General features: G+C 60.4%; 4 protein-coding genes across 5 annotated transcripts; 3 read left to right on the top strand and 1 right to left on the bottom strand.

Moving 5' to 3' along the window:
• The first annotated feature begins 1,263 nt into the window (after window positions 1-1,263).
• On the top strand, window positions 1,264-3,126 carry LOC134174043 (zinc finger protein 668-like). Its single transcript, XM_062638598.1, has one exon. It carries the CDS (start codon window positions 1,264-1,266, stop codon window positions 3,124-3,126), a length of 1,863 nt encoding a protein of 620 aa, XP_062494582.1.
• Window positions 3,127-4,262: 1,136 nt separating this feature from the next.
• MAPK7 (mitogen-activated protein kinase 7) lies at window positions 4,263-9,235 on the top strand. Its single transcript, XM_062638597.1, has 7 exons — window positions 4,263-4,366; window positions 5,077-5,245; window positions 5,678-5,843; window positions 6,608-7,680; window positions 8,013-8,434; window positions 8,789-8,916; window positions 9,001-9,235. Exons 2-7 carry the CDS (start codon window positions 5,077-5,079, stop codon window positions 9,146-9,148), a joined length of 2,106 nt encoding a protein of 701 aa, XP_062494581.1. The 5' UTR covers window positions 4,263-4,366; the 3' UTR covers window positions 9,149-9,235.
• Window positions 9,236-10,710: 1,475 nt separating this feature from the next.
• LOC134174039 (syntaxin-1B) lies at window positions 10,711-16,668 on the bottom strand. Of its 2 annotated transcripts, none has more exons than XM_062638594.1 (10): window positions 16,522-16,668; window positions 13,391-13,465; window positions 12,700-12,799; window positions 12,425-12,499; window positions 12,032-12,105; window positions 11,803-11,911; window positions 11,612-11,685; window positions 11,341-11,478; window positions 11,014-11,124; window positions 10,711-10,915 (listed from the first exon to the last, which is right to left on the bottom strand). In XM_062638594.1, exons 1-10 carry the CDS (start codon window positions 16,660-16,662, stop codon window positions 10,835-10,837), a joined length of 978 nt encoding a protein of 325 aa, XP_062494578.1. In that variant the 5' UTR covers window positions 16,663-16,668; the 3' UTR covers window positions 10,711-10,834. The 2 variants fall into 2 exon arrangements, with proteins under 2 accessions (XP_062494578.1, XP_062494579.1); XM_062638595.1 differs by lacking the exon at window positions 16,522-16,668 and adding an exon at window positions 15,375-15,419.
• LOC134174040 (syntaxin-4-like) lies at window positions 16,632-23,585 on the top strand. The gene is made up of 10 exons (XM_062638596.1): window positions 16,632-16,690; window positions 18,000-18,083; window positions 18,165-18,264; window positions 19,077-19,151; window positions 19,887-19,960; window positions 20,182-20,290; window positions 21,205-21,281; window positions 22,442-22,567; window positions 23,289-23,399; window positions 23,471-23,585. Exons 1-10 carry the CDS (start codon window positions 16,661-16,663, stop codon window positions 23,552-23,554), a joined length of 870 nt encoding a protein of 289 aa, XP_062494580.1. The 5' UTR covers window positions 16,632-16,660; the 3' UTR covers window positions 23,555-23,585.
• Window positions 23,586-24,833: the final 1,248 nt, after the last annotated feature.

The following is a 24,833-nucleotide window of genomic DNA, read 5'->3' as shown; positions in this document are numbered from 1 at the left end:
ACCTCAAAATATCCCAATTCCCCCCAAAACGGTCCATTCCCACCTCAAAATACCCCAATTCCGCCCCAAATGGTCCATTCCCACCTCAAAATACCCCAATTCCCCCCAAAATGGTCCATTCCCACCTCAAAATACCCCAATTCCCCCCAAAATGGTCCATTCCCACCTCAAAATACACCAATTCCCCCAAAATGGTCCATCCCGCCCCAACCCCCCCTCTAGTCCCCCCAAAAAGCCCCGAAATCGCCCCATTTCACCCCAATCCCTCCCCTGCACCCCCCCCCCCTTCCACCGCATGGTCTCGTCCGCTCCCTCCCTCCCTCCCTCCCCGGAAGCGCCCACAGGCCCCGCCCCTTGCCCAGGCCCCGCCCCCCGGCCCCGCGCCGCCGCCGCCGCCTCCCGGTCCTAGCGCCGAACCCCCCGCGGATCAAGGTGAGGCCTCGGCCCCCCATTGCGCCCCATTGCGCCCCATTGCCCCACACATTGCCCCACACACCCCATAGGGCACCAGCATGGACCCCCCCTCCCCGCACGGCCCGGCCCGGCATGCACTGCGGGCACCCCCCCATTGAAACACCCCTACTGGAAGCCCCCCCCCCCCCAATAGAGCCCTGTGTTACAGCCCCATTGAAGCCCATTCCCCACCCCCCATTGAACCCCACTGGCCCCCCATTATCTCCTATTACCCCCATTACCCCCTATTTGCCCCCAATAACTCCCCCCATTGCCCCCCATGACCCCCATTGCCGACCCCATTGTCCCCTGTTACCCCCATTGGCCCCCACTGACACCCCATTACTCTTCATCGTCCCCCATTGCACCCCTAGTGCCTGTCATTGCCTCTCTGTTACCCCCATTGCCCCCCTGTTGTCCCCTATTAACCCCCTATTGCCCCCCATTGCCACCCATTCCCCCCCATATGGGGCTCCCCCCCCCATAACCCTCATCCAACCTGGCTCCATGTCCACAGGGGCCATGGAGGAGCCAGGAGGGGACGTCCATGATGGCACCCATAGGGATGACCAAGGTGGCACCCATAGGGGTGACCATTGTGATAGCACCCATAGCGATGACCATGATGGCACCCATAGTGGTGACCATGGCGTTGGCACCCATAGGGGCACCCAGCGCCTCACCCGCAGCAGCACCCGTCCCCCCAGGCCCCGAGGTGCCACCACCGCGTCCCGAAGCACCAGGTCCAGAGGTCCCAATGGTGCCAGCACCGTAGCCAGGGCCGCGGGCACCGGCGCCGTGGGCGCAGCCATGGGTGCCCCCGTCAGCACCATGGACAGGGACAGGGGCGCCACCACCCGCTCCCGGCGCGCCGCCACAGGTCCCATAGGCGCTCCCATAGGTGCCACCACCACCCCTACGGACCCCGTGGAACCTTCTGGAGACGCCACCACGAGCGCTGCCGATGCCCCCATGGGCCCTATGGACGCATCCGGAGGTGCCGCCAGCTCCAGAGCGCGTAGGGGCACCTCCAAGGCATCAAGGGGTGCCTGCAGAACCCCTAAGGGTGCCCCTAAAGCACCCAGAGGCACCGATCCCACCCCTGTGGACCCCATCGACCCAACCGCGATCCCTATGGATGCATCCGGAGGTGCCGCCGCCGTTGCGGATGCCCCTGAAGCACCCAAAGGCACCTCCAGAGCATCAAGAGGCGCCTCCAAAGCACCCAAAGGCACCAAACCCACCTCCGTAGACCCCATTGCCCCAACCGAAGACGCCCCCATGAGCCCTATGGATGCATCTGGAGGTGCCGCCGCCGTTGTGGGTGCCCTTGCAGCACCCAAAGGCACCTCCAAAGCAGCAAGAGGCGCCTCCAGAGCGCCCAGAGCCACCCCTATGGACCCAACCGCGATCCCCGTGGATGCCTCTGGAGGTGCCGCCACCATCGCGGATGCCCTCGCAGGACCCAAAGGCACCCCCAGAGCATCGAGAGGCCCCAAACCCAGCCCTGCGGCCCCCGCCGACCCAACCACGCTCCCCGTGGAAGCCCCCGGAGACGCCGCCTCCGTCGCAGCCGCCCCCGGGGGCCCCAACCCCTCCTCTCGGTCCCCCGCCGCGCGCCGCCCGGCGCCGCCGTTCCCGTGCCCATCCTGCCCCAAGGCCTACGGCTCCCAGTCCAAGCTCGCCATCCACCAGCGCGCCCACACGGGCGAGCGCCCCTTCGCCTGCCCCGACTGCCCCAAGGCCTTCGCCGACCCCTCGGTGTTCCGCAAGCACCGGCGCGGCCACGCGGGGCTGCGGCCCCACGGCTGCCCCCTGTGCCCCAAGGCGTACGCCGAGCGCAAGGACCTGCGCAACCACCAGCGCGTGCACACCGGGGAGCGCCCCTTCCTCTGCCCCCACTGCGGGAAGAGCTTCGGCCGCGCCTCGTCGCTCGCCTGCCACCAGCGCATCCACGCGCCCCACAAGCCCTACGGCTGCCGCGAGTGCGGCAAGGCCTTCACGCAGCTCTCGTCCTACCAGAGCCACCGCCGCGTGCACACCGGGGAGCGCCCCTTCCTCTGCCCCCAGTGCGGCCGCACCTTCGCCGACCCCTCCAGCTACCGGCGGCACCAGCGCGGGCACAGCGGGCTCAAGCCCTACGGGTGCCACGAGTGCGGCAAAGCCTTCCGGCAGCCCGCGGACCTGGCCCTGCACCGCCGCACCCACACCGGCGACCGGCCCCACAAGTGCGCCGACTGCGGGAAGGGCTTCGTGGCCTCCTGGGACCTCAAGAGGCACCGGCTCAGCCACAGCGGCGACCGGCCCCACAAGTGCGGCGAGTGCGGGAAGGGCTTCGGGGAGCGGGGGGCGCTGGGCAAGCACCGCAGGACCCACTCCGGGGAGCGGCCCCACAAGTGTGGGGAGTGCGGGAAGGGCTTCGGGGGGGTCTCGGCGCTCCGGAAGCACGAGAGGACGCACGGCAAGGGCGCCGAGGGCGGCCATGGGGCGGCAGCGGTGGGGGGCAATGTGGGAGCCGTGCATAGGGTCAGTGTGGGCGCCATGGATGGGGGCAACGTGGGCGCCGTGGATGGATGGGGGCAACGTGGGCGCCGTGGATGGACTCAACGTGGGCGCCATGGATGGACTCAACGTGGGCGCCATGGATGGACTCAACGTGGGCACCATCCATAGGGTCAATGTGGCCACCATGGACGGGCTCAGTATGGCTGCAATGGATGGGGGCAACGTGGCCGCCATCCATAGGGTCAATATGGCCACCAAAGATGGGGTCCGTCGAGATGCTGGAGGGGGGGCCGGTATGGCCGCCACGGGTGGACTCAATACGGGAGGAGGGGCCCATATCGGTACTGGAGGGGGGCTCAGTGTGGCCGCCATGGATGGTGGGGGCCATACAGCCCCTGGGTCCGGAGCCTACATGAGGCCCAGTGCCGGGGTCATTGTGGCGCCTGGTGCTGGGGCCAATATGGCCGCCCCCATTGGGGTTCAACCAGGCGCCAACATGGCCGCCCCCACCGTGGCGGCCGCCATACTGGATGCCAAGATGGCGGCCCCCGAGCCGGGCCCCTTCGCCTGCCCGCTGTGCCCCCGGCGCTTCCGGGCCAGGGCGGGGCTGCGGAAGCACCAATGGCGGCACGGCCCCGAGCAGGCCCCGCCCCCCGGCGCGCCTTAACCCCGCCCCCTGCGCTGCCATTGGCCCGCTCTCTGTGTGTCCGTGGGAAATAAACCGACCAATCAGAGCTGCGCCTGTGCCGCCCTTTTATTGAGGCCACGCCCCTCTTTGCCCCCCATTGACCCCCACTGCCCCCCATTATACCCCATTGCTCTCTATTGCCCCCCCATTGACCCCCACTGCCCCCCATAATACCCCAATTACCCTCTATTGCCCCCCCATTGCTCTCTATTGCCCCCCACTGCCCCCCCCATTGCTCTCTATTGCCCCCATTTCCCCCCATTACCCTCTATTGCCCCCCATTGTACCCCACTGCCCCCCATTATACCCCCATTACCCTCTATTGCCCCCCCATTGTGCCCCACTGCCCCCCATTACCCTCTATTGCCCCCCCATTGCACCCTTATTGCCCCCCACTACCCTATAGTGCCCCCCATTGCCCCCCCATTGCACTTGGGGGTCCCAGACCCATTGCTGCTCCCTAACACCACCTATAGGGCGCACTTGGGGGTCCGGGCCCCCCCATCCCCCCCATTAACCCCACTTATGGGTCCGGACCGTCCCCATTCACCCCCTAAGGCCCTCTTTGGCGCCCAAACCCCGCCCTCTGTGACGTCACCGCCCTCCCTCCATTCATCCCCTCCCACCCTGCGCTCCCATTGGCCGCCGGCCGTGATATCAGCGGAGGGGGCGTGGCCGCGCCGGGCGCGCCATTTCCGGGCTCCATTGAGCAGAGGGGCGGTGAGTGCCGATGGGGGGGGGAAGTCGGAGGTCCCGGTGCCCCCATTGCCATGGCAACGGCCCCATCGCTATGGGGCAGGGATGGGGGGAGTCGTGTGGGGCTGGGTCTGTGGGGCAGAGGGAGCACGGGGTGGGGGGGTGCGGGGATTGGGGATGTGGGGCTCAGACCCATTGATGGGGAGGGAACGGATAAGTGGGGCCTTTATGTGTGGGTCTGAGGCTGTGGGGGTCCCGGCTGTGGGGGTCCATGGGGTATGTGGGGCTCAAACCTCTGGGTTCCCATGTATGTGGGTCTGAGGCCGTGTAGGTCCTATATAGGTGGGTCTGAGTCCATGTATGCCCCATATGTAGGGGTCCGAGCCCACGTAGGTCTCATATATGTTGATCTAAGTCCATGTGTGCCCCATATATGTGAATCCCAGACCCTCGGATCCCCATATATGTGGGTCTGTGACCTTGTGGCTCACATCTATATGGGTCTGAGCCCATATACGACCCATATATATGGGTCTGAGCTCATGTAGGGCCCATAGCTATGGGTTCGAGCCCATGTAGGCCCTATATCAATTGGTCTGAGCCCATGTAGGCCCTATATCTATGGGTCTGAGTCCACATAGGCCCCATGTAGGGCCCATATCTATGGGTCTGAGCCCATGGAGGTCCCGTCTGTGTGGCCCTGACCCGTTTTGCCCCACACGTGTGGGTCGCAGATGGCGGAGGCCGAGCCTGGGGGGCGCTGTGGGGCCGGGGGGGGCCTGGCCCTGCTCAATGCGCGGGCGCTCGATGTCACCTTCGAGGTGGGGGACGAGTATGACGTCATCGAGACCATCGGCACCGGCGCCTATGGCGTCGTCAGCTCCGCACGGCGCCGCGACACCGGTGAGGGCGCCCGTTGGGTGCCATTGAGCGCCATTGAGTGCCATCGGGTGCCGCTGGGTGCCATTAGGTGCTATTGGGTGCTATTGGGGTCCATTGGGTGCCACTGGTGGGGGGGTCCGTTGGGTGTCATTGGGTGCCATGGGGGGTGGTTCCATTGGGTGCAATTGGGTGCCATTGGGTGCTCTTGGCTGCCATTGGGTGCCATTGGGCGTGTCCATTGGTTGCCATTCCAGGGGTCCATTGGGGGGGTCCATTGGGTGCCATTGGGGGTGCTCCATTGGGTGCTATTGGGTGCCATTGGGTGCTATTGGTGGGGGTCCATTGGGTGCCATTGGGGGGGGTCCATTGGGTGCCATTGGGGGGGGTCCATTGGGTGCCATTGGTGGGGGGTCCATTGGGTGCCATTGGTGATGCCCACCCATGGGCCGCCAGGCCAGCAAGTGGCCATCAAGAAGATCCCGAACGCCTTCGATGTGGTGACCAACGCCAAGCGGACCCTGCGGGAGCTGAAGATCCTGAAGCACTTCAAGCACGACAACATCATCGGCATCAAGGACATCCTGAAACCCACCGTGCCCTACGGCGAGTTCCGCTCCGTGTGCGTCCCCCCACGGCCACCGCCCCGAGCCCCAGGGACCCTCCTGTGGGGCAGGAGGACTCGGGGGTTGGAGCCCCATTGGGGTGGTGACCCCATAGAGATAGGCCAAACCCCTTCTAGACCCTGTTATGGGTCAGGAGGAGACATGGGATGGAGCCCCATTGGGTTGGTGACCCCATAGCACCATCTCAGACCCTTTCTAGACCCTATTATGGGTCAGGAGAAGACATGGGATGGAGCCCCATTGGGTTGGTGACCCCATAGCACCATCTCAGACCCTTTCTAGACCCTATTATGGGTCAGGAGAAGACATGGGATGGAGTCCCATTGGGTTGGTGACCCCATAGGGACATCCCAAACCCCTTCTAGACCCTATTACGGGTCAGGAAGAGACATGGGATGGAGCCACATTGGGTTGGTGACCCCATAGCACCATCTCAGACCCTTTCTAGACCCTATTATGGGTCAGGAGAAGACATGGGATGGAGCCCCATTGGGTTGGTGACCCCATAGCACCATCTCAGACCCTTTCTAGACCCTATTATGGGTCAGGAGAAGACATGGGATGGAGCCCCATTGGGTTGGTGACCCGATAGCACCATCTCAGACCCTTTCTAGACTCTATTATGGGTCAGGAGGACCCATGGGATGGAGCCCCATTGGGTTGAAGACCCCGTAGCACCATCTCAACCCCCTTCTAGACCCTATTATGGGTGAGGCTGACCCACGGCACCACCCCTCCTGCCCCCCCCCCCCCCCTTTAGCTACGTCGTGCTGGACCTGATGGAATCCGACCTCCACCAGATCATCCACTCCTCCCAACCCTTGACCCTGGAACACGTCCGCTACTTCCTCTACCAGCTCCTCCGCGGCCTCAAGTACATCCACTCGGCCAACGTCCTGCACCGGGACCTCAAGCCCAGCAACCTCTTGGTCAACGAGAACTGCGAGCTCAAGATCGGCGACTTCGGCATGGCCCGAGGGCTCGGCGCCGACCCGCGCCATGCCAAGGCCTTCCTCACCGAGTACGTGGCCACGCGCTGGTACCGGGCGCCGGAGCTGCTGCTGTCCCTGCACCGCTACACCCGCGCCATCGACATGTGGTCCGTGGGCTGCATCTTCGCCGAGATGCTCGGCAGGCGCCAGCTCTTCCCGGGCCGCAATTACATCCATCAGCTCCAGCTCATCATGGCCGTGCTGGGGACGCCGCCGCCCGCCGTGATGGGGGCCATCGGCGCCGAACGGGTGCGGGCGTACATCCAGAGCCTCCCCCCGCGCCCGGCCGTGCCGTGGGAGTCCCTGTTCGGCGATGCCGACACCGAGGCCTTGGCGCTGTTGGGGAGGATGCTGAGGTTTGACCCACGGGATAGGGTTGGGGTGGGGGAGGCGCTGAGGCACCCGTTCCTGGCCAAGTATCACGATCCTGAGGACGAGCCCGAGTGCGTCCCGGCCTTTGACTTCGCCTTCGAGCGCCGGGCACTCACCAAGGAGGACATCAAGGCGGCCATCGTGGCCGAGATTGAGGACTTCCACGCGCGCCGGGATGGGATCCGGCGCCACATCTCCTTGGCGCCAACCAATGGGGTCGGTGGAGCTGTCAACAATGGTGGTGGTCCTGTGGGTGACTCCAATGGAGCGCCCAATGGCCCCGCGTGGCCTTGTGCCGATGTGGACATGGTGAGCCCTGGGCCTGATGGGCCAGTGGAGTCACCGCTGCAGGTGAAGGCGGAGCCTGGCGCCCCTGCAGCGCCAAAGAGGGATGGAGCCATCTCTGATGACACCAAAGCTGCCCTCAAGGCTGCGCTGCTCAAGTCGGCCATGAGGAACAAGAGTAAAGGTGAGTGGGTGGGATGAGTTGGTTGGCTTGGGTTGGGCTGGGTTGTCTTGGTTGGGTTGGCTGGGTTGGTTGGGTTGGGTGGGTTGGGTTGGGTTGGTTGGGTTGGCTGGGTTGGTTGGGTTGGCTGGGTTGGTTGGGTTGGCTGGTTGGGTTGGGTTGGTTGGGTTGGCTGGGTTGGTTGGGTTGGCTGGGTGGGTTGGGTTGGTTGTGTTGGGCTGGGTTGGTTGCATTGTGTTAGTTGGGTTGGGTTGGCTGCTATTGGCTGCCATCTCCCTGTGCTCAGCTTACCCTCTGACCCCCCCCACTTCCCCCCATCCCTATCCCCATCCCAGACCCCCCCTGCGCAGCACCGGAGCCCCCAGAGGGCCGGCGCCCGGTGACGGCGGCCGAGCGGCAGCGGGAGCGGGAGGAGAAGCGGCGCCGGCGCCAGGAGCGGGCCAAGGAGCGGGAGAAGAAGCAGCGGGAGCGGGAACGCCGCGAGCCCCAAGGCCGTGGGGATGGGCTCCAAGGCCTGGTCCTCACTGACGACGACCGGCACCTCCTGGAACGCTGGACCAAGATGCGGGATGGAGCCCTCCCCCGGCCGCCCCCTGCCCCACAACCCCCAGTGCCGCCACCTCCTCTCTGCCCCCCAGCTTGTGGGGCACCCCCAGAGGCTTGGCCGGGGGCTGAGGTGTGGCCTGAAGCCGCTGTTGGAGCTGTGGTGCCTGACCCTGATGTGGCTACTGTGACACAGCAGCTCTCCAAGTCACAGGTGTGGGGCTGCTGGAGTCATCTTGGGTTGAGTTTGGTTGGGTGGGGTTGAGTTGTGGTGAGTTGGGTGGGGTTGAGTTGGGTTGGGTTGGTTTGGATTGGATTGGGTTGAGTTGTGTTGGGTTAAGTTGGGTTGAGTTGCGTTGGGTTGGTTTGGTTTGGGTTGGGTTGGGTTGAGTTGGGTTGAGTTAGGTTGAGTTGAGTTAGGTTGGTGTGGATTGGGTTGGGTTGAGTTGAGTTGGGTTGGGTTGAGTTGAGTTGGGTTGAGTTGACTTCGTTTGGGTTGGGTTGATGGCTGCTCAGTACAGGTGGGCTGACCCACTCCGTGTGTGTCATCACTGCACCCTCCCCACAGGTGGAGGACCTGCTGCCCCCCGTCTTCTCGGTGACTCCTAAGGGCAGTGGCGCTGGTTATGGGGTGGGCTTCGACCTGGAGGAGTTCCTCAGCCAATCGTTGGACATGGTCGGAGACCCCAAGGAGAGGTAAGAGGAGATTGACTTGAATTCACCAGCTGACCAATGGGGTGGCGGCCTCGGCACTGAGGCCCCGCCCCCTTTGCCCCCCAGCCAAGGAGATTCAGCGCCACTCTCAGCCTCGCTGCTCGCTGATTGGCTGGAGGTTCATCGCCTCAGCCCCGCCGCCCTTGAGAGCCTCCAGCGTGACCTCCAGCTCGGCTCCCCCATGGTCCTTAGTGACGACCTCCCGGACCCATAACCAGGGGGGGTGGGGACACCCCATTGGCTCCGTCCCCTTTGGCCCCACCCCCTTTTAACTCCGACCAATTACATTTGTAAGGAAACCGAGCCCCTGCCTTGTCCAATGGGATCTGGGCTCCTTGAGGACCTATGGGGAGCCCTATGGGGCCATATGGGCTTCAGGGGGTCATACGGGCTCTATGTAGAGTAGTGGGAGACTCGACCTAGAGGGGCTATAGGGAGCCCTATGGGGCTATATGGGCTCTATGGGTTGGCGGGAGACTCTATGGACTTTTAGGGGCTTTAGGATGTCTACAGGAGTTTGTGGGGCTATAGGGGCCCCTATAGGAGCTATGGGAACCCACGGAGCAGGAAGGAGACGGAGGCGACTGCGTTTGTGACATGGGTTTTGTAGCAAATACATCACAGACCACGAGGGACACACAGAGCGGGGGGGGCAGCGCGGGGAGGCTGGGAGCACCTATGGGTTGAGGGGGACACAGAGGGGTCCTTGATGCGGTCATTGGGTGCTTGGTTGGGTCATTGAAGGAGTTATTGAGTCATTGATGACGTCATTGAGGGCTTGGTTGGGTCACTGATGATGTGATTGGGTTGTTGGTTGGGTTATTGATGATGTCATTGAGCCGTTGATGTCACTGAGTTGTTGGTTGGGTCATTGAGGGGGTCACTGGGTCATTGATGGTGTCATCGGGTCATTCATGATGTCACTGGGTTGGTTGGGTCATTGATGATGTCATCGAGTCAGTGGTTGGGTCATTGAGGGGGTTGTTGGGTCGTTGATGATATCATTGGGTGAGTGATGATGTCCTTGGGTCATTGGTTGTGTCACTGAGGGGTTCATTGGGTCATTGACTGCATGGTTGCATGGTCAATGGGTGGTTGGATGGTCAACGGGTGGTTGGATGATCAACGGGTGGTTGGATGGTCAACGGGTGGTTGGATGATCAATGGGTGGTTGGATGGTCAGTGGTGGTTGGATGGTCAATGAGTGGTTGGGTGCTCAGTGAGGTTGTTGGATGGTCGATGGGTGGTTGGATGGTCGATGGGTGGGTCAGTTGGGTCACCAACTGGTTGCTCAGGCAGGCAATGGGTTAGTGAACTGCTGGGATATGTGCTCATCAGCTGGGTCAATGGGTGGTGGCGTCACCATTGACCATGAGATGGGTCAACCCAACCCGACCCATCCCTTAAGGTCAACCCGACCCATAACCCCCACTCTGGGACCCCCTATTGGGTGAACCTGCCCCATGGCCCTTCCCTATGCTCAACCCAACCCATGGCCCTTCCCTATGGTCAACCCAACCCAAGACCTCTCCCTGTGGTCAACTGAAGACTTCTCCCTATGGTCAGCCCACCCCGTGGTCCTTCCCTATGGTCAACCCAGCCCATGACCCTCCTTGGGCATCACCCCCATTGACCCCTCTACCCCCACCTTGAGGCCACCTCCTGTCCCCCGAGTGTGCGTCCCCCTTCCCCCCAAGCGCATGGATGGAGGCTCATGGCAAGGGGGTGGAGCCAAGGAGCGAAGGGGAGGAGCCAAACAGCCAATGGACGCCATGATTGGATGGGCGGAGCCCAAGGAACCGCTGCGATTGGTTGGCTCCAGGAATCACTGTCTCTTCATTAAGTCTCATGAATGGAGGAGGAGATGGAGGAGATGATGGAGGGGGGGTTCATGGGGGCCCTACAAGCCCAAGGTGCCCCCAATGGAAGAGGCCAAGACCACCCCCAGCACCACGCAGCAGATGATGATCATGATCTTCTTCTACTCGAGGAGACAGGAGAGAAGGAGAAGGTTATGGGGACACCCCCAGTGTCCACCCCAGTGTCCCCAGTGGCCACCTGAGGGCCCCAAGCTCTCACCCTTCGGGCCTTGCTCTGGTACTTGACAGCTTTCTTGGTGTCTGACACGGCCCGTTCCACGTAGTCCACCGAGTGCTCCACGTTGTACTCGATGCGGTCGATCATCTCGCCCTTGGGGAGGAGGAACCGGCCCTTGAGACTTGGGATGGGTACAAGGGGAGTTCCTGGTGGTCCCCATGGCTTCAGATGGGGTCTAGATGGGTCTAAGGCTGGTTCTAGGTGGTCTCAGTGGCTTTGGATGGGGTCTAGATGGGTCTAAGGGGAATTCTTACGGTCTCAGCGGCTTTGGGTTGTGTCCATATGGATCTAAGGGGGGTTCAACCATACCTGGCTCTCCACCAGCATGGCCATGTCCACAAACATATCGTGCAGCTCCCGGATGCTGGTTTCCAGCTTGATGATCTCGTTGTGTCGCGTCTCGATCTCGTTCAGGGCCTGTTTGGTCATCTGCGAGTCCATCTTGATCTGCACAGAGACAGCGAGGGCATCCCATGGGGCTCCTCAGCCTCCAGCCCTGCCCATGGGTCTCCTGGTGGCTTCTATGTGCCCCAAGGACCCCTTGATGGCTTCGAGCTGCCCCATAGCGTCCCCAACCTACGTCATCGGTGAAGATGGCCAACTTCCCGCTCTCCAGCATGTCCTCCAGCTCCTCATTGGTGGTGGTGCGGCCGGCTGTGGGCACAAGAGGTGACGGTTGGGTGATGGGAATCTCTTTGGTCCCCCCCATCCCACGCCATGGTGGCTGCTGTCCATGCTCCCCCCATCCCCCCCCCATAGAGTGGGACCTACTGATCTCGAGCTGGCGCTGGATGCGGTCCTTGCAGCGGTCGCGGTACTTGGACTGGGTGGCGTTGTACTCGGTCATCACCTCCACGAACTTGCGGGACAAGGTGGAGTGCTGGGGGGGGGGCAGCAGGAGGACACGTGTGGATAGAGGACACGTGTGGATGGAGGACACGTGTGGATGGAGGTGGCCACCAAGAGCAGGAGAAGGGCAACGGGAAGGGGAAGGGGGTACCTGGGTCTTGCGGATGCGGAGGTCGGCCGAGGAGCGGTTGAGACCTTCCTCCTGCTCAATGCTCTGCTCAATGGCTGTGGGGTACAAAGGGGTGAGCAATGGGGGGCTTTGTGGTGGAGCTTCTGGCTTATGGGTGCCTCCAGTCGTGGTTATTGGGGGTTCTCCGTCATATATGGGCTCCATGCATGGTGGTTCTCCATCACATATAGCTTCCATGCATGGTGGACCTCCATCACGCAACCCAAGGGGGCCAACCCAAGGGGGTCAACCCAAGGGGGTCAACCCAAGGAGCTCAACCCAGGGGGGTCAACCCAAGGAGCTCAACCCAAGGAGGCCAACCCAAGGGGGTCAACCCAAGGAGCTCAACCCAAGGGGGTCAACCCAAGACGTTACCTTTCAACTTGGAGCGCACTTTGTTCGCCGTCTTCTTGATGTCGGCCGTGAGGTCCTCGAGCTCCTGCTTCGTCTCTGGGGGAACACAGGTACAGGGTCTCTATGGGTTTCTAGGGTCTCTAGGGTCTCTATGGGTCTCTATGGGTCTCTAGATGCACCTGGTGTCCCTCCATCCCATCACTCCCCATGGATGTCCCCATTGCCCCCATTACCCCCATGGCCCCGGACCCCACCATTGCCCCATATCCCCCCATTGCCCCCCATGTCCCGCTCACTCTCATCAGGGTTGGGGGCGGCCAGGATGGCGCTGTGCTGCTTCTTCACCTGCTCCACGTCCTCCGAGAGCTTCTCGATGCAGCCCCGGATCTCCTCCACCTGTGAGACATGGGATATGGGGCAGGGATATGGGGTATGGGGCAGGGATATGGGGTCTGGGGCAGGGATATGGGGTATGGGGATGTCTCTATGGGTGCTGTAGGGGCTCTATGACTGCTGTAGGGGTTGTCTTTGGGTGACATAAGGTGCTATGGGATGTCTATATACTGTTGCAGGACTATCTAGGGTGCTTTAGGGAACTATGGGGCAATTGTGGGTGTCACAGTGGGGTGCTATAGGGCTCTGTAAGGCACTATGGATCTCTATGGGTGTTTATGGATCTCTGTGTGACACTGTGGGTCTCTATGGGGTCTTTATAGGGTTTCTATGTGTCCCTATGGGTCGCTATAGGGTCTCTATGCATCTCTATAGGTCCCTGTGTGTCTGTATGTGTCACTACGGGGTCTCTATAGGGTTTCTGTGGGGTCTCTGTGTGTCCCTATGTGTCTCTATGGGTCACTATAGGATCTCTGTAGGGTCTCTATATGCCCCCGTGTGTCCCTATGGATTGCTATGGGGTCTCTGTGGGTCCCTATAGGTCTCTATGGGGTCTCTGTGGTCCCTATGGGTCGCTATGGGGCAGCCCCACACCTGCTCAAAGAACTCGTCCATGAAGTGGTCTCGGTCCACGTGGACGACCTCGTCCTCATCGTCGCTGTCCTTCGCCTGCAGGGGGCGCTCTCTGCATCAGGGGGGCGTGGCCAGCGCTGACCACACCCCTCCCACCCTCATTGATGCCCCATTGGCTGTCTCCCCCCCGCATCCAGGCTCATTTGCATACATTGAAAGCTATTGGCTGCCTGCCCTAGAGCGCAGCGCTGTGATTGGCTGCGGGCTTGGGGGGGGTGAGTCATCCGCATGGCCTGATCCTCCCTCACCTGATTGGCTGCGTGGCTCCGGCTCATTTGCATAGCCCCACCCCTGCACCACTGCCCCCCCTCATGCCATTGGCTCCCGCCAGGAATCATTTGCATAAAGCCAGCCCCCCACAGCACCCCACTGCACCCACTGCAGACCCCAGCATCCCATTACAGCCAATGACCCCCAGCGCACCCTATGGCAGCCTGTAGCACCCCATAGCCCCCCATAGCCCCCACTGCAACCCATAACTGCCGTAGCACCCTATAGCACCCTGTAACCCTCATTGCACCCCATAGCTCCCACAGAAGCCCACAGCAGCCTGCAGCACCCCATACATCCTATAGCCCCCATAGCACCCCACAGCACCCATTACAGCCCCCAGCATCCCATTGCACCCCATAGCACACACAGCATCCTATGGCACCTATAGCCCGCATAGCATCCCCATATCCCTCCAGCATCCCAAAGCACCGTATAGCACCCAGAACAACCCATGGCACCCCATAGCACGCAAAGCATCCCATAGCATCCTTATAGCCCTACAGCACCCCATAGCACCCCACAGCACCCCACTGCATCCACTGCAGCCCCCCAGTCCTCATTGCACCCATAGCATCCCATAGCACCCCATAGCCTCCATAGCACCCCATATCCTCCCATAGCGCCTATAGGACCACATAGCCCCCACAGTAGCCCACAGCATCACACAGCACCCACTGCAAACCCCCAGTCCCCATTGCACCCACAGCCCCGATAGCACCCCCCAGGATCCCATACAGCACTCTATATGCCCCCATAACCCCCACAGCATCCCATAGCTCCCTATATCCCCACATAAAACCCCATATACCCCATAATCCTTATTTCCCCTCAATAGCCCCATAACCCTCTCTATCCCCCACAGCACCATAGCCCCCTATACCCTCTATATCTCCCCTAGACCCCTAGCCCCATAGCTACCAATACCTCGTATGTCCCCCATAGACTCCTATACCTCTTATACCCCCTATATTCCCCCAAAGCCCCATACCCTCCTATAACCTCTATATCCCCCATAGCCCCACAGCATCCCATAGCCCCCTATTCCCTCTATATCCCCCGTAGAATCCCATAGTCCCCTATATCCCCTATACCCCCCTAGTGCCCTATACCCTCTGTTCTCCCCATAGCCCCCTATATCCCCCATAGCCCCTATATCCCTCATAGCCCCCTATACCCCCACAGCCCCCTATATCCCCATAGCCCCATAGTCCCCCATAGCCCCATAGTCCCCCATAGCCCCATAGCCCCTATAGCCCCCATAGCCCCCTATACCCCCCACAACCCCCTATATCACCCATAGCCCCCTATAGCCCCCATAGCCCCACAGCCCCCTACATCACCCATAGCCCCCTATAGCCTCCATAGCCCCCTATACTCCCCACAGTCTCCTATATCCCCCATAGCCCCTTATATCCCCTATAGCCCCCTAGCCCCCTATAGCCCCCATAGCCCCCTATATCCCCCATAGCCCCATAGCCCCCTATACCCCCCACAGCCCCTATATCACCCATAACCTCATAGTCCCCTATAGCCCCCATAGCCCCACAGTCTCCTATATCCCCCATAGCCCCTTATAGCCCCCTATACCCCCCACAGCCCCCTATATCCCCCATAGCCCCATAGCCCCCTACAGCCCCTATGTCCCCCATAGCCCCCCCCGTCCCCCTCTCACGCTGCGGAGCTCCTGGGTCCGGTCCTTCATGGCGAGGGGGGGGGTTGGGGGGGGGGGTTGGGGGGGAGGGGGGAGGGGCCGGACGCTGCGCGTGCTGCTGGGGGGGGGGGAAGGGGGAGGTGGGGGAGGGGCTGCGGCTGCGGCTGAGGCTGGGGGGGGGAGGGGGGCTGCGGAGAAGGGGGCGGGGCCTTGGGGGGGATGGACCAATGGGAGCAGGGGAAAGGGGGCCCCAGAGCCCAATATAGCCCCATAGCGTGATGCCAGAGCCCGTTATTGGGGTCCCAGATCCCATTTCTGGGGGCTCACATCCCATATTGTGATCCCAGATCCCATTTTGGGCGTCCCAGATCCCATCTGTGGGTCCCACATTCCATTTTTTGGGTCTCACATCCTATTTCGGGAGTCCCACATCCCATTTTTGGCTCCCAGGTCCCATTCTGGGGTCCCAGACCCCATTTTTTGGCTCCCAGGTTCCATTTTTTGGGTCCCACATCCCATTTTTGGCTCCCAGGTCCCATTCTGGGGTCCCAGACCCCATTTTTTGGCTCCCAGATCCCATTTTGGGGTTCCCAGATCTCATTTTTGGCTCCCAGATCCCATTTTTGGCTCCCGGATCCCATTTTTTGGGTCCCAGATCCCATTTCTGGGGTCCCAGACCCCATTTTTTGGCTCCCAGATCCCATTTTTGGAGTCCCAGATCCCATTTTTTTGGCTCCCAGATCCCATTTTGGGATCCCACATCCCACTTTTGGGTCCCAGATCCCATTTTTTGGGTCCCACATCCCATTTCTGGGGTCCCAGATCCCATTTTGGGGCTCCCAGATCCCATTTTTTTGGCTCCCAGATCCCAATTTGGGATCCCACATCCCACTTTTGGGTCCCAGATCCCATTTTTTGGGTCCGAGATCCCATTTCTGGGGTCCCAGATCCCATTTTTGGAGTCCCAGATCCCATTTTTTTGGCTCCCAGATCCCAATTTGGGATCCCACATCCCACTTTTGGGTCCCAGATCCCATTTTTGGGGTCCGAGATCCCATTTCTGGGGTCCCAGATCCCATTTTTGGATCCCAGATCCCGTTTTGGGGATCCCACATCCCGTATCCTGGTCCCTATTGCTCCCGGACCCGCCCCCCCCCCTTTGGAGGACCTTCGCCCTGCTCCTCTCTATGGTTCGGCGACCTCCAGGGCCAGAGCGTCCTCCCCCACTTCCGCCTCCAAGGCGCCGGCGCAGGCGCAGAGCGGCTGCCGGCACTTCCGCATCCGGCCGGCGGAGGAAGGGCGCCGCCATGCGGGACCGGACGCGGGAGCTCCGCCAGGTAGGGGGGGAGCGACCCCGAAAGGACCCAAAGTGGACCCAAAATGGGGCTCAAGGACCCCAGTACGGACACACTGACTCCACTGTGGCCCCATGGACACCCATGTAGCCCCATGCACCCCACTATGTCCCCATGGACCCCCATATGGCCCCACTGACCCCAATATGGAGCCATGGACCCCCATATGGCCCCACTGACCCCACTATGTCCCCATGGACCCCCATATGGCCCCATTGACCCCACTATGTCCCCATGGACCCCCATATGGCCCCACTGACCCCACTATGTCCCCATGGACCCCCATATGGCCCCATTGACCCCAATATGGAGCCATGGACCCCCATATGGCCCCACTGACCCCAATATGGAGCCATGGACCCCCCTGTAGCCCAGTGGACCCCCGGATGGACCCCACTATTTCCCCAAGGACCCCCATATGGCCCCATTGACCCTCATATGGCCCCATGGACCCCCATATGGCCCCATTGAGCCCCATATGGCCCTATGGACCCCTATATGGACCCATGGACCGCAATATGGCCCCTTATGTGACCTTATAGACTGCAGTACACACCCATTGACCCCTATAGACCCCTTACAGACCCCTATAGCCCCCTTACAGACCCCTATAGACCCCTTACAGAACCCTATAGACCCCTTATAGACCCCTACAGACCCCTTACAGACCCCTATAGCCCCCTTACAGACCCCTACAGACCCCTTACAGACCCCTTACAGACTCCTTACAGAGCCCTACAGACCCCTTATAGACCCCTACAGACCCCTATAGACCCTTTACAGACCCCTATAGACCCCTTACAGAACCCTATAGACCCCTTATAGACCCCTACAGACCCCTTACAGACCCCTATAGACCCCTTACAGACCCCTACAGACCCCTTAAAGACCCCTACAGACCCCTTACAGACCCTTATAGACCCCTTACAGACCCCTAGACCCCTTATAGACCCCTACAGACTCCTTACAGACCCCTTATAGACCCCTACAGACCCATTGACCCATATAGAACCCTTACAGACCTCTATAGATCCCTTACAGACCCCTATAGACCCCTTATAGACCTCTACAGACTCCTTACAGACCCCTTATAGACCCCTACAGACCCATTGACCCATATAGAGCCCTTACAGACCTCTATAGATCCCTTACAGACCCCTGTAGACCCCTTACAGACCCCTATAGACCTCTTATAGACCCCTTACAGACCCCTTATAGACCCCTATAGACCCCTTACAGACCCCTATAGACCCCTCACAGACCCCTACAGACCCCTGTATGTCACCCACAGGCCTACGGCAGCAGCTCGGAGGAGGACGAGGAGGCCGACGATGGGGCCAAAGTGGCTTTAATGAGGCTGAACCCACTCCTGCAGGTGAGTGCCCCCTTGACACGCCATTTACACGCCATTTACACGCCATTTACACGCCCTTACCGTGTCCTTGGCGTGTTGCAGGCGGGGCGGGTGCGGGCGGCGCTGCGGGCGCTGGAGCTGAAGCTGGAGGCGCTGGAGCTGCTGCAGGAGGCGGTGCTGGGCAGCCCCCTGCCCCCCGAGGGTGTGTATGGGGCTATAGGGGGCTATAGAGGGGCTATAGGGGGCTATGGGGGTCTACAGTGGGCCATGGGGGGGCTATAGAGAGGCTGTAGGGGGCTATAGGGGTCTATAGTGGGCTAGAGGGGGCTAGAGGGGGCTAGAGTGGGGCTGCAGGGGGCTATAGGTGTCTATAGGGGGCTATAAGGGGGCTATAGGGAGCTATAGGGGGGCTAGGGGGCTATAAGGGTGCTATAGGGGTCTGTAGTGGGCCAAAGGGGCCTATAGGCATCTATAGTGGTCTATAGGGGGGCTATAGGTTTCTATAGTGGGCTATAGGGGTCTATAGTAGGCTATAGGGGAGCTTTAGGGGTGCTGTAGGGGTCTATAGTGGGCTATAGGAGGTCTATAGCAGGGATATGGGGGTCTATCATGAGCTATAGGGAGGATAAAAGGGGGTTGTGGGGGAATGGGGTTGTGGAGGGTTATGGGGGGGCTATGGGGGGGCTATAGCAGGGTTATGGGTGGCTATAAGGGGGCTATGGGGGACTAGGTGGTGTTGAGGGGGCCTATAGGTGGATTATAGGGGGTATTGTGGGATTATGGGGGTATGGGGTGCTATAGCACAGTTAGGGAGGGCTATGGGAGGGTTATGGGGAGCTATACGTGGTTATGGGGGGATGTAGAATGGTTATAGTGGGGTATAGTGGCAATATAGGGAGCTATAGGGAGGATATAAGGTGGTTATGGGGGCCTATAGGGAGGTTATAGGGGGTTATGTGGGAGTATAGGGGTCTATAGGGGTCTGGGGGCTCCCACTGTGGTCTCTCCCCCCAGGGCAGCAGCGGGATCTGCAGCTCCACCGGGATGAGATCCAGGAACTGACGCAGGAGATCCGCTCCCGGCTGCAAGGTGGGACCCACAGCGCCCCATAGACACCCCATAGCACCCCATAGACACCCCACAGTGCACCATAGACACCCGATAGACACCCCATAGTGCTCTATAGACACCCCATAGCACCCCATAGACTCCCCATGGCACCCCATAGACACACCATAGCACCCCATAGACTCCCCATAGCACTCCATAGACACCCCATAGTGCCCCATAGACACCACACAGCGCCCCATAGACACCCCATAGTGCTCTATAGACACCCCATAGAACCCCATAGACTCCCCATGGCACTCCATAGACACCCCATAGACTCCCCATAGGACTCCATAGACACCCCATAGCGCCCCATAGACACCCCACAGTGCCCCATAGACACCCCATAGTGTCCCATAGACACCACACAGCGCCCCGTAGACACGCCATAGTGCTCTATAGACACCTCATAGCACCCCATAGACTCCCCATAGCACTCCATAGATGCCCCATAGCACCCCATAGACACCCCACAGTGCCGTATAGACACTCCATAGCACCCCATAGCACCCCATAGACACCCCATAGCACTCCATAGACACCCCGTAGTGCTCTATAGACACCCCATAGCACCCCATTGACCCCCCATAGTGCTCCATAGACTCCCCATAGCGCACCATAGACATCCCATAGTGCTTCATAGCACCCCATGGACACCCCATAGTGCCCCATAGACACCCCATAGCACCCCATATCTTTGGGGTGCCCCCACAGCGCTGGAGCCAGCGAAGGAGGAGGAGGAGGGCGAGCACAGGAACAGCATCAGGGCCCGGGTGAAGCGCACCCAGGTAAGGGGGGGGTTGGGTCCCCAGAGGCGTTTTTGGGGTCCCAAAGGTGTTTTTGGGGTCCACAGAGGCGTTTTTGGGGTCCCAAAGGTGTTTTGGGGTCCCCAGAGGCATTTTTGGGGTCCCAAAGGTGTTTTTGGGCTCCCCGACTCTGTTTTCGGGGTCCCCGATGGGTTTTGGGGTCCCCATGAGCTGTTTTGGGGGTTCCCCCCCCCCCCCCCCAGCATGCGGCGCTGACTCAGCAGTTCCTGGCGCTCACCGGGCGCTGCCACGCGGCTCAGGCCCGGTTCCGGCAGCGGCGCCTCGAGAGGGTTCAGCGCCAGCTGCACGTGGGTGAGAGCGGGAATGGGAACGGGATGGGACAGGGAGGGCACTGGGATGGACTGGGATGGACTGGGATGGACTGGGATGGAATAGGAGGGGACTGGGATGGACTGGGATGGACTGGGATGGACTGGGATGGAATGGGAGGGGACTGGGATGGACTGGGATGGACTGGGAGGGGACTGGGATGGAATGGGAGGGGACTGGGAATGGGAGGGGACTGGGATGGACTGGGATGGAATGGGAGGGGACTGGGATGGACTGGGAGGGGACTGGGATGGACTGGGATGGACTGGGATGGAATAGGAGGGGACTGGGATGGACTGGGATGGACTGGGAGGGGACTGGGATGGACTGGGATGGAATGGGATGGACAGGGAGGGCACTGGGATGGACTGGGAGGGGACTGGGATGGACTGGGATGGACTGGGAGGGGACTGGGATGGAATAGGAGGGGACTGGGATGGACTGGGATGGACTGGGAGGGGACTGGGATGGAATGGGATGGAATGGGAGGGGACTGGGATGGAATGGGATGGAATGGGATGGAATGGGAGGGGACTGGGATGGAATGGGAGGGGACTGGGATGGACTGGGATGGACTGGGAGGGGACTGGGATGGACTGGGATGGACTGGGAGGGGACTGGGATGGACTGGGATGGAATGGGAGGGGACTGGGATGGAATGGGAGGGGACTGGGATGGACTGGGATGGACTGGGAGGGGACTGGGATGGATTGGGATGGACTGGGAGGGGACTGGGATGCATTGGGATGGACTGGGAGGGCACTGGGATGCATTGGGATGGACTGGGAGGGCAATGGGATGCATTGGGATGGACTGGGATGGCACGGGGGTGCACTGGGATGCATTGGGATGGACTGGGATGGCACTGGGATGCACTGGGATCCACTGGGATGCAGCCGGCAGCGCCCCGGTCACAGAGGAGGAGCTGGAGCAGATCCTGGAGTCGGGGCATAGCGAGATCTTCATCAGCAACGTGAGGCGGCACCCATGGGTGCCATGGTGGCGGTCACTGGGTGTCAGTGGTGATCAGTGGGGGGCCATGGTGGCGGTCAATGGGTGCCAGTGGTGATCAATGGGTGCCAGTGGTGATCAGTGGGTGCCAATGGCAGTCAATGGGTGCCAATGGTGATCAGTGGGTGCCAATGGCAGTCAATGGGTGCCATGGTGGCGGTCACTGGGTGTCAGTGGTGATCAATGGGTGCCAATGGTGATCAGTGGGTGCCAATGGTGATCAGTGGGTGCCAGTGGTGATCAATGGGTGCCAATGGTGATCAGTGGGTGCCAATGGTGATCAGTGGGTGCCAATGGCAGTCAGTGGGTGCCAATGGTGATCAGTGGGTGCCAGTGGTGATCAATGGGTGCCAATGGTGATCAGTGGGTGCCAATGGTGATCAGTGGGTGCCAATGGCAGTCAATGGGTGCCAATGGTGATCAGTGGGTGCCAATGGCAGTCAATGGGTGCCAATGGTGATCAGTGGGTGCCAATGGCAGTCAATGGGTGCCAATGGTGATCAGTGGGTGCCAATGGTGATCAGTGGGTGCCAATGGCAGTCAGTGGGTGCCAATGGTGATCAGTGGGTGCCAGTGGTGATCAGTGGGTGCCAATGGTGATCAGTGGGTGCCAATGGTGATCAGTGGGTGCCAATGGCAGTCAGTGGGTGCCAATGGTGATCAGTGGGTGCCAATGGCAGTCAATGGGTGCCAATGGTGATCAGTGGGTGCCAATGGCAGTCAATGGGTGCCAATGGTGATCAGTGGGTGCCAATGGCAGTCAATGGGTGCCAATGGTGATCAGTGGGTGCCAATGGCAGTCAATGGGTGCCAATGGTGATCAGTGGGTGCCAATGGCAGTCAATGGGTGCCAATGGTGATCAGTGGGTGCCAATGGCAGTCAATGGGTGCCAATGGTGATCAGTGGGTGCCAATGGCAGTCAATGGGTGCCAATGGTGATCAGTGGGTGCCAATGGCAGTCAATGGGTGCCAATGGTGATCAGTGGGTGCCAATGGCAGTCAGTGGGTGCCAATGGTGATCAGTGGGTGCCAATGGCAGTCAGTGGGTGCTAGTGGTGATCAGTGGGTGCCAATGGCAGTCAATGGGTGCCAATGGTGATCAGTCGCACCCGTGGGTGCAGGTTCCGGGCGCGTCGCGGGCGCTGCAGGAGGTGGGGCTGCGGCACCGGGAGCTGCAGCGCCTGGAGCGGGGCCTCCGGGACCTGGGGGAGCTCTTCACCGTGCTGGGCACCAGCCTGGAGCAGCAGGTGGGGCAATGGGAGCAGTGGGGGCAGTGGGGGTGGTCAGGGCATGCTGGGTTATACTGGTCTGGATTGGTTCCTATGGATTTGTTACTGGTCCATATGGACCCATACTGGCTTATACTGGTTTACTACTGCATTACACTGCTCTGTATAGGTCCATGCTGCTTATTGCTGCTGTATGCCGGTCCGCATTGGACCGTAGTGCCTTACTGCTGCTCTGTGTTGGTCCATATTGGTTTATTACTGCATTATACTGGCTTATCACTGGTCCATATTACACCATACTGGGTTATTACTGCATTGTACTGATTTATGACTGGATTATACTGGTTCATACCTGTCCATACTGCTCTGTACTGGTCCGTACCGGTCCATACTGCTCTGTACTGGTCCGTACCGGTCCATACTGCTCTGTACTGGTCCGTACCGGTCCATACTGCTCTGTACTGGTCCGTACCGGTCCGTACTGCTCTGTACTGGTCCGTACCTGTCCATACTGCTCTGTACTGGTCCGTCCCGGTCCATACTGCTCTGTACTGGTCCGTACCTGTCCATACTGCTCTGTACTGGTCCGTACCGGTCCATACTGCTCTGTACTGGTCCGTACCGGTCCGTACTGCTCTGTACTGGTCCGTACCAGTCCATACTGCTCTGTACTGGTCCGTACCGGTCCATACTGCTCTGTACTGGTCCGTCCCGGTCCATACTGGTCCCTATGGCGCAGGGGGAGCTGCTGGACCGCATCGAGCACCACATCCAGGACTCCGGCTCCCGCCTGGACAAGGGCACCCGGCACTTGGAGGCAGCGACACGGAGCCAGCAGGCGGCACGAAAGGTCAGGCCCCGCCCCTTAGCCCCCCCCGCCCCTCCCCCCCAATCCCATGTGACCCCCCCATCCTCCAATAGAAGAAGCTGCTGGTGGCCGGGTGCGTGGTCATCACTGGCGTCATCGTCGCCGTCATCGTCGCAGTCACCGTGGCAACCGGGTAGGCCACACCCCCTTTGGGACCGAAGCTCTGCCTCCTGTGCTCCCATTGGCCTCTGGATGTGGCTGAAGCTCCACCCCTGCGCTCCCATTGGCTGGTGGGACCTGGTTGACCAAATAAAGTGGTTTTTGCTCAAAAGAGTGGTGGGAAGTTGTGGTGGTGGGGATCCAATGTGTGACCCCCACATCCCATAATATCCTAAATTGCATAACCCATAACACTATACCCCATACCCAATATCACATAATATACGCCATGTCACATCCCATGTTCCATACCCCATATCCCATAACACCCCATACCCCACATCCCATAATACCCCATTCTCCCCTGCTCTGCTGTACCCACAGCCAATGTGGGGACATGGGGGGCTATGGGGCACCCATGGGAGGAATGGGAGGGGTTCTGCTGCAGGCAGGGAGCTTTGCTGTCCCCATATCCCCCCTAATCCCCCAATAGACCCCCATGTAGGGCAATGGGGGGCGGCACTTAGGGGGGACTGGACGTAGTGGGGGGGTAATAGGGAGTTTACAGGCTCTGTCCACTGGGTTGGGCAGATCTGAGCTGGTCTGAATGGGGCTGGGCTGGGCTGAACTGGGCTTGAAGTGGCTGATCAGGTGTGGGCTGAGCTAAACAGGGCTGAACTGTGCTAAACTGGGCCTAATGGGGCTGAGCTGGAGTGGGCTGGGCTGTAAACTGGGCTGAACTGGGTTAAATTGGGCTGGGACAAGCTGGACTGGGCTAAACTGGGCTGGACTGAGCTGGCCTAAACTGTGCTATGTTGGGCTGGGATGGGCTAAAGTGGGCTGAAGTGTACTGGGCTGGGCTGCGTTGGGCTAAAGTGGGCTGGACTGGTCTAAACTGGGCTGGACTGGCCTAAATTGGGCTTAACAGTGCTAAACTGATCTGGATAGATGTGAATTGGGCTAAACTAGGCTGAACTGGGCTAAACTGCTGGGCTGGGCTGAAGTGGGCTGAAGTGGGCTCAACAGGGCTAAGGTGTGCTGGAGTGGTCTGAATTGGGCTAAACCCTGCTGAACTGTGCTAAATTGGTCTGGACAGGTCTGAATTGGGCTAAACTGGGCTGAGTGGTCTAGGCTGGGCTGGGCTAAACTGGGCTGAACTGGGCTGGGCTAAATTGATTTGAACAGGGCTAAACTGGTCTGAATTGGGCTAAAGTAGGCTGGGCTAAACTGGAATGGACTGTGCTAAAGTTGGCTGCGCTGGGCTAAAGTGGGCTAAACGGGCTGGGGTGAGCTGGGGTGAAGTGTCTGAAGTGAGAT

The sequence above is a fragment of the Pezoporus occidentalis genome, unplaced genomic scaffold, assembly GCF_034315485.1.
Source record: "Pezoporus occidentalis ecotype Australia unplaced genomic scaffold, CSIRO_AGI_Poc_V1 ctg570, whole genome shotgun sequence".
NCBI lineage: Eukaryota > Metazoa > Chordata > Aves > Psittaciformes > Psittacidae > Pezoporus > Pezoporus occidentalis.
Note: the sequence above shows the minus strand (reverse complement) of the source record. Positions and strands in the feature narration are given on the sequence as shown.